General features: G+C 38.9%; 1 protein-coding gene across 1 annotated transcript; it reads right to left on the bottom strand.

Moving 5' to 3' along the window:
- Window positions 1–1,391: 1,391 nt before the first annotated feature.
- LOC110050591 (TNF receptor-associated factor 6-like) lies at window positions 1,392–9,012 on the bottom strand. The gene is made up of 7 exons (XM_020756517.2): window positions 8,792–9,012; window positions 7,846–7,909; window positions 7,277–7,378; window positions 6,861–7,025; window positions 6,346–6,420; window positions 5,029–5,106; window positions 1,392–2,761 (listed from the first exon to the last, which is right to left on the bottom strand). Exons 1-7 carry the CDS (start codon window positions 8,965–8,967, stop codon window positions 2,069–2,071), a joined length of 1,353 nt encoding a protein of 450 aa, XP_020612176.2. The 5' UTR covers window positions 8,968–9,012; the 3' UTR covers window positions 1,392–2,068.
- Window positions 9,013–9,465: the final 453 nt, after the last annotated feature.

The raw sequence follows: 9,465 nt of genomic DNA, 5'->3' as shown, positions 1-9,465 counted from the left end.
CCCATTTGGACCCCCTTCTGGACCCCCTTCTGGACTCCCTTCTGGACCCCGTTCTGGACCCCCATCTGGACCCCCTATTTTTTCTTCCCGAAAATACGGGCTCCTGCTTTAAATAATTTAACTTGGAACATAACACAATGAAGTCTATTTAATCAGTGAGCAAAATTTGAAGAAAGTAATGAATTCACGCAGCACTGTGTCTAGAATAATATACTGGCTGCGGCTGCACTATCAGAGTTAACCGGGTTATTTCTAATTAATCAATTACGATTAACCGGGTTACCGAAAAATCGTGAGTGGCCGCTATTTTCGGCAGTTCACTGAACTTAAACCGGGTTAACGGTTACCATGGAAATTAATTATAGAACAATAGATTATTTAACCGAGTGAGGTTAATTTTAAACTACCTTTCTGCGTGGTCTAACCCAGGTTAGTGGTCTCTTATCAGTGCCGTACATTGGCTTTTTCGTGAAATGTGTCAGTCATTACGGTCTATTAATGAGAGTATATTGACCATAATGAAACAAATTTGGACTCAAATGAATGGATATTTTCTGTAAATGAACAGCAAAAGGTGCAAAGCAATGCGCAGTATTTGTGAGTACATGTAAGCCAATAAGAGAAAGGTGCGGCTCCCATTATCGAGTAGATAATGTAGCGATTTATCTAATGGATAGTGTTATCGCGGGTGTTTTATCTTCTTTTTGAACAACTTGAACCTGTTAAAGAGCTCACGAAGGCCTCAACGCCTGCAGCACGCTTCCGGAAGCTACAGTGACAAAAGCAAAAGTAATTGTTTGATCCCCAGGCTATCTACACAGGTTGAGTGGAGGCGTGCTTACCCCTATACAATGTTAACACGATTCTTTTTGCCGATAAAATGAAAGACAAGCGTCTCCGTCTGTGCCACATGCGACACATACATATTTTAATGTTCCATTACAAACGTTGTGTACAACCACATATATATTATGCTTACTCCTCGAAGGAGGAGTAAGTTTACTTATTATCACTTATTACTATAGGCGCTCTAAATTGTTTTGTAGTCATAACCAACACAAACATTGCGGATTGACCAAAGGCAATATACAATGTAAGGTTAAAACCGAAGCTTTTTGAAGAGATGACTTTGAATAATCCCCCGTCATCTCTCTGGGATGTTGTGGAAACTAAAAATGCCTTCACGGCTTTATTCTCTCGTGCAAGGTGCGAATCCAGTTTTTTTTTTTTTTTTTTCTTTTCGTTTTTTTGTTTTTTGACGAGTCTTAAATGTTCATGAAGATAGAGTAAGGATGAGGGATTCGTTGTTTAGGTAATAGTAAATAGGGAAAGACGAAGATTAGATCACTGGAAACAGGGTGTAATGAAATTAAAGACAATAGAAGCAGGTATTATTTCATTGCATTTAATCTTGACTTAGCCAAACACTAAGTTCTAAACAACATCCAAGGTCCTACATCAACTGAATACGAGTATTCATTTACAGAGGACTTCTAGCTGGAATATGGTAACCGAGGCAGGAGTTACTTCATATTATAAACTACAAGGTGCCTTTTTTCACCCACGCAGTTTGCTGAAAGAAAGTTGCGATCTTTCATGAGTCAATATTTATTTTTTCATAAAGGGCGTAAAATTATAGAAATATCGCTGTATGTTCTATAGCTGTTCTAACAATGAAAACGATCTAGGGAGATTGTTATGTTACCAACAATAACCGTTGAGAAAGACCATTGATTGTTGGCGCGAAAGCAATTTTGTTTATTTACATGGTATTTGTTTGTTTGTTTGTTTGTCTGCTTTTTTAATTAAGTCTGTATTTTCATGGGATCTAAGTGTCTTGTTTTTTGCTATTTTGAAAGCTCGCCACGTGTGAAATAACTATTGAAATCGGTACCTAAACCTGTTAAACTGATCATAAACTGACTAATTCCAATTTGTAACTGGATTTACTTAACAAGTTGACCCCATTTCCTCTTTCGAGTCATTTCCATTCACGTAGTAACTATACAGTAAAAGTTGTTTTATATCTATTGTGGCGAAACACGTTCACGTTTGCAGGCGCGGAAAGTTATGGCGGGCTGACTTCAACTTGGATAAACAGAACGTCATCTACAAGGTAACGCCTTGAATAAAGTGTTTTGTGAGATATAGCACACCCACACTCTTCGTTTTCTTCTTTCACAGGTCTTGCAAAAGCTTTTGGTTTATTGTCTGGAATTAACAGGCCCGTAATGTTTTGCCGTTCAACTGGATCTTCCTGTTGATCAATCAATGTAAATTTCAATTTCATTTTGAAAGGCCAGGGTAATATAGCATCATATTCACCTTTCATTACAACAATGAACACTGACAGGCGATGGCTGAAAAACCAATCGTCGTTAGGATAAATACGTACTTTTAACTTGTATCCATAACTTTCTGTTCTATCTGTATAGAAAGGAACACTTTCTTTACTGATTTTTCCTCTGATCTTTGCTTGTCTCACAGCTACACTAAAGTTGTTAATTCTCCAGATAAATATTCGGCTCTCTAGTTTCTCTACAACTTTCCGTGTTGCTTCAAGTTTCCATCCTGTCTCATTTAACTTTACTTGCGTCTCATTTAACTTAATATGTGCATCATTTAATTTTGCGTCAGTGTCATTTAACTTAGCTTCTGTTTTGTTTAACTTAACCTCTGTGTTAGTTAATTTTACACAAGCTAAATCAAGATGAAATCTCGTGGCAGACTGAAGATGGGAATCCACCTGAACTCGCTGAACCTGCAAGTAAAGATGAAGTTTCTAAAGATCATTGCAAACTTAGCAGTAACTTCTTCTCTCAAGTTAGCTAGCAATAAATGCCTGGTACTTATGCCGCGGACAAAGCCAAATTGGCATGTACGAATTCAGCGCTGCAGTAAAATCACGAAATATAGATGTTTCAATTGCTCTTAACGTATAACACAACGAAAAATCTAAAGCACTCTATAACAATCGCAAACTGTTTTCACTTACAGTTATCTCGGGAAGGGATTTCTTAACGAAACGTAAAAAGGCCGACGCAAAGAGATATCAGTCACTTTTCCGTAATCACCAAGTTCATGGATGATCTCAGCGTGATCGAAGGAGAAATCACAAATTCTGTTGAATCAGGAGCCATAATCGGGGACGGAGACCGTAAGTCTCGGGATTCGCGCGCACCTATGATATGGGACAATTTTTCTATTTTTAGAACAAATTGCGCCATCCTGACGTCATATATCCGCGCGGATTCACGCACATGTCGGGGACTCTCGCGTGGATGTTGTCACGTTGCCTGATCAAATGGTGAGAGTTGAGAGATTCTCTTGCGTATTTTTCACAGCGATGGCAAGGAATAAGGCAGGGAGTACGAGCCAGGACGCTTATATGTAGTTTTATGCTCTGAGCTAACGGAAAAGGTGGGTTTTTCTGGGTCGAAAACAAGACTTCAATCTCGCGCTGGGAACGAATAATAAGATCTGCTCGCGCTAGTTGTAAGCTTACGCGTATGTTTTCGTGTTTGTTCTGACTTAAGAATGTAGCAAGAAAACTCTCTACTCTGGTATCGAGTTAATTTGTGAGTTTCTCAGACAATGGTTCATCATAACCAAAAAATGTTTTGATGGTTTCTTATTGTTTCTGCTTGCATTGTTTGGTGAGTTTGCAAAAGTTTTTGAAAGGAAAGTCTGACGCGTACAATTAGCTCATTTGCAGAGTGCAGCTCGTGCACTTTCAAGTCCGAGTCGGTGCTTTCAATTGTCAACAAATCTTGACAAAGATTTCTTTCGTTATCTTTTGTGCTGAGATGCTGTAACAAATTTCACGAACGCAAAAAAGGCTACTAACATCATGTGTGTTTCTTCAACATAAGCATGGTGAAGTTTTACGCTGCGAAAATGAAACTAGACAAGGAGTTTTGATATAAACTCGATCAACAAAATCGAAATCGTTATTCCAAGTTGATTAAAGAAAGCGTCATCGTAACTTTGCTGATTATTTCTGCTTTATTCACATATTTTCAGCTTAGCTTTTAATATGTTCTCAAACATTTATCAATCTTAAACATATTTAAAAACTATAGTTATTGTTTGAGTTCGATGTACGCTTTCACACGAAAGTGCAGCGGAAGTACAATTTGTCATGTTTACTGACTGTACAAAACACGCATCGGCGGGCGCTCTCATTCATCGACAACAGAGAATTTACTGGATATTTGCACGAATAAAACTGAGCAGTGTCTACGGACGTAAAGTTATTAGGCCTTGATGAAACATCAAGCGTTGCTTACAATTCAAGCGAAACTCAAACTAGCAATTATTTTGTTTTACTTTTCGGCCGCGATAGACTGACAAATTCCTCGCAAGCGTGTGGCAAGAGGAGCTAGGAAACTATGAAGTCCTGAAACTCTACTATATCTGAATATATCCACCTAGTTTTTTACTGTGTAATGGAAAAGCTGTTAATCTTCAACATATGTGAAATTTAAAGTGGAGTAATGTACAGCTCATGTAAAAGAAGCATCCGTCGGAACACAACTTGGTCAGCGATATATATAAGCTTACAGCGGAACATACCTAAATTCGACACTGCCTTACTTCACTCAAACTGGAGCAGCTTACGACGAAAATACTTAAGCAAACTTCCAACAGACGTAAACGGGTTGAGTTGTGGGCAAAAAACATGAACAATTTCGGGAATTTCAGACGCCATTTCCCCCGCGCGACATCCGCAAAAATCCTCGCAGCATGTACGCGCGTGTGCCGTAGGCGATGGCGCAATTTGTTCTAAAAATAGAATTATTGTCCCATATCATGGGGACAACCCCAATACTAGAAATGGCGCGCGCTTACGGTCTCCGTCCCCGATTATGGCTCCTGGTTGAATACAATATATATGATTCTCCTTGGACTTGGCTGAGGTAACATGAACATACGATCAAGCAATAGTGAGCTACCACGACCCAGAATTTGTTAGCATTGTCGCGTACATTTGTACGCTTGACGGTTCTCCAAAACTGATGTACTCACCTTGGTTTCACATCCCATCTTTTCATAAGGGCAAGAGATTAAGGTTAGTGGACAATCATATTCAGTATGATTTCGATTCTGAAAGGAACAAGGAAAAAAAAATCACTTGACGAACGAAGAAACAAGTCAACCAACATGGGATTAAAAAATCAAACACTGCTTAAAGTCTGCTGCCAAGGGCACATTCCTTTCCCTTTGTTTACCCCGTCCCAATCAGGGCTGCGGACTTAGGACCCAGAGAAGGTTGACAGAGACTTGAACGGCTACCAGAGAGACCTTTCATCAAGTAGTTAGATAACTTATCGGCAAGACGCTACAGTGGATTAAAACATTCGTTAATTAGGCTACTTCCTCTCAAATGCTAAAGCCTGCGTGCGGGAAGTCTGCTTGAAACTTGATAAATGATCTCAAGACGACAAAATATAAGACTCATCAGGCTTTTGGCCTGTCATCCAGTTTTTGAGACATTTACGATATTTTATTTAAATCGCCCTCGAGAAACTGTAGTGTATTTTGGCGTGAAAAAGATAGTGTTCGTAAATCTATGATCATGAACTCCGACGAGAAAAGAAAAATTTATTTGAGAGCGCTGCCGTTGACGTGACACGAAACAGTTAGCGTCGTAGTTCGCTCCCCAAGAGAGCCATTCCGTTTACTGTTAGCTTGTCATTACACATTGAGCCGGCGTCGATTGGCTCCAAAGTAATTTTTACGTGATCTCCAACTGATCTTTACAAACAAAGGCTAAGGAATGTGCTGTTTGTTTCAGCAGACGTTCGTAGGGGATGAAGATTGCGTGACGAGCTTAAAGAGCATCTGGGTAAGAGGTTAAATATAACTACCACCTGACCAACCACAGAATAGATTGGGACTGCTCACTGTATCACACTTAGTACAAAACACATTTAGAAAAGCAGGAAACTGTTTGGCCAACTTCGAACAAACACCGCTCAACCTTATTCAGAGAGAAAACTGAAATTCATTTTTCTACAAGGCGTCCTGATGAATTCTGGTGTCGTCGTCATCATTGGTTAAGCTCCCTAGCAACATCGCGCAAGTGTTCTATCGGAAATATTGCAGCGACTGCACTACCGGGTGAGGGTTATGAAATCAAATAGTAGACTACAATATTTCCATATTCCACATACAATTGCATACAATCCTGGCCGTATAGGAATTCCGGCACTGTCTTCATCTAGTCGATCAAAACCTAGAAATGTTTCAACTAAAATGTCTCACACTGCAGGCCGAAAATTTGACAAGTAAGCTCGATTAATGCAGGTACGTCAGCCAAAGAGGCAAAATTGAAAGTCTTACCATTTCCCTTGGAATTGAAGCCCCGCAACTATTGGGACAAGTTACCGGAAACTTGCTGCACTTTCCAAAGTGATCCTGCAAGAGAAAAACCACTTACAACTTTTTAAGAAATCGCAATGTGTAGGAACTGTGCCTTTTTTTTTTTCTTATAGGGGTGGCCTGCTACTTCCCTTGTTAAATCCAGTTGAATTCCAGAGTACATGTACACACTAAAGCTTAGAAGTGCAGCGAATGTAGCCTTCAGGTTTGATAGTCTTAATGATAAATTATGTAACCACAAAACAAGTGAACATGTACAATCTTAGCAAACTGACAAATCACAATCGATATGCAAAACGAACTGCTTTCTTTGGTTTGCAACAGCATAATTTATATAAGAGAAAAACGAATTTTACTAATTTCATTCAGGCAGGTGAGTAATTGATAGCTAGAAATAACATGCTACAAACCCTTTCGTCAAGTCTGACGCTGTTATGAAAATTGCAATTTTCTCATCAAATTAAATCATACGTTACCTGCATCTTACACTCTGGATGTGGCTCACTGCAGTGATCACATGCAAGGATTCTCCACGTGCACTTGATGGTCACGTGTTCCTCGAGATGTCTCCTTTGCATTGTCACGTGACAGTTTTCGTTGGTACAGTGGACAAGTTTTAAAAGACAGGATGCTAAGTGAACCTGTTGCACAAAAAAATATGCGCGTCAGCGGTTTCAGTATATTCTTAAATTAGAGCATTTAATCAAGTCAGCACCGCTAAATAAATAAATAAGAATAACTTAAAGCTAAATAAAATAAATAAAAGTCAAATCTGAAGTGAAAGGTTAACCAACACCTCCAGGAAAATGCTGAATTGTGCACATAGTTCAGTGTTTTTTTTGTTTTGTTTTGTTTTTTTCTATAAAGCCATTAAGTAGAAAAGGCTTTTTACCTCTTTGCTTCTCAGTTCACCAGTCCATTGACAACCATCGCTTGGACATTTGATGGCAAAAGAAAGAATCTTCCTCTCTGTTGCCTTGTCAGGAAAAACATCCTAAGCAACGAGTGAAAATAGCATATCATCCTGTACTCGAGCACTCAAGACTGGTAAAAGTGAGAACGGATGAATTGGAATTCTATATTGTTAAATTAGAGGGCAAATAACAAATCTTGCTTCATTCGAACTATTGAGCTAGAAAACCAGCTGGGGTAGGATACATGCTATTTTGAAACAATGAAAATATCCCAACATCTGGCAAAGGTATGCATTACTGTTTAATCGTTTTCTATTTCTACAACCTCAGACTCATAATTTTAAGATGCTCGATGCTGTTCCCAATTTCAACTGGAAAATATTTACAGGCTAACATAAAGAGATACCAAGAAATAGCAAAAGTCCATAACAGACATGCCCTCCTCCGATCCAGCGTCACAGAATTCTTCAAGTTCAACGTAAGTTGATTATTTTGTATCCTCTAATCGTGGGCACTGAACTTCTGTAAAACAAGATTAATTATTTACCCGGTCTCGGTCCAGACCCTCCCTGTCGGCGGGACAACTTATAGGTTTGTCTTGAGCTCCTTGCCTGTTCAAAGGAGTTAATAAAAAGAAAACGAGTTAAATGCTTTCGTTTTTTAGCGCAGAAAAAGCCTGGTGAATTCAGTTAACATATAAAATCGGTCTATACTAACTCACAACCTTAGTGGAAGAACTACTGATTATTTATAGCTGTGTAGTGTTTTTAAGTAAAATAGCGACTGTTTCGTCTTGATGTTGAATTATTCACACTGGTTATTATTAGGATGCTTGCAGCGGAAAGAAACAAATACTGAATAAGTAGATTGGTATTGATTGTGTTCCTAAAACTACGTCCAAAAAATAAAGCCTATGTCCCAATCTCGTGAACACTTCTTTACAAAAATGCGTCTTTTAGGAGTATTGTTTGAGACTAGACGAGCCTTTTTAGGGAATTAAATAGAGTTAATAGAAGAAAGTCAAGCTTAATTTAAACGCTTCATTCCTGATGAATTGCTGTTATGATAGCTGAGGAATCATTAGAATTCAAACAGCTTCCGCTTTCGGTTATAATTGTGTCAAGTTGTTTTAGTTAATGAAATATTTCAGTTGATATCCCATATATATCTTTCAACTGAATAGCCTGCAACGCTTCCGGTTGATCAAAATCGGCCCAGGAAACTTGAACATATCAAGCTAAATTGTAAAGGCAAACATACTTACCGCCGCACGCGCACTCAATTGCAAGTGATAAGAGTTCAAACAAGCGGCTGAGAAACGCAGGACAGAATCAAAAGCCACATCTGTGTTTCCCCCTACATTTGTCAATCGTTATATTTACTGTATCTGGATCGTCTTTAAAATTCTGTTAACACCACTAGTCAAAACTAGGCCTAACGAAAGCCATTCAGATGTTTAAAAAGTACAATCAAATCGTAGCTGGAAGTCGCACCTTCTAAAATGTTCCTCGAGGCATTCTTTACAAAGCCTGTGACCGCATCTCGTTTGAAATGGTTCCTTGAGTGGCAAATGACATATTAAACAGAGATTCTCATCTTCAACTGCATTCACAAAGTCCTCGTCATAACCCGAAGGTAACCGATTTCTGTGAACGCTAGTACCCGCCATGTTGTAAATTATCACTTGAAAGAGAAAGCTTCCTGGGGTCAAACTAAACCCTCCTCTCAAGTCTCATATTTGGTGTAGCTGGGATTGTGTGACCGTCTCACACAAGCTGTTACTCTTTGAAGTACTGTAAACACGTTAGAAAACTAAAACGAGAGAAATGAAACCGTCCCATCACTTTCTCTTGACGAAGAAAGGCCAAACCTCCATACTTTGCAACCACAATTACTTACACGTACCATGTAATTTATTCAATTAGAGTCTCTGTTAGTATAAAACTTGTGATGATGGGCTTACAAGGTTCGCGCCACTTTTTCATTCAATCAGAAGTAAAACCAAAACCAAGCATGACTTGCTCGTACGTTTTCCCGCGCTTCGCATTAACTATACGTTTCTTCACTTCCAGTTTTGATTGGTTTATTGGATTGTGTCCTTTGTGATTTGCCAGAGTGATTAGAGTGAGTTTCAGAGTGAGAAAATGTCGGATCCAATCCATCTTCA

This window comes from Orbicella faveolata, unplaced genomic scaffold (assembly GCF_042242905.1).
Source record: "Orbicella faveolata isolate gen_17 unplaced genomic scaffold, um_ofav_v1 contig_24, whole genome shotgun sequence".
In the NCBI taxonomy this organism is placed as follows: Eukaryota; Metazoa; Cnidaria; class Anthozoa; order Scleractinia; family Merulinidae; genus Orbicella; species Orbicella faveolata.
This window is presented reverse-complemented; position numbering and strand designations above follow the sequence as displayed.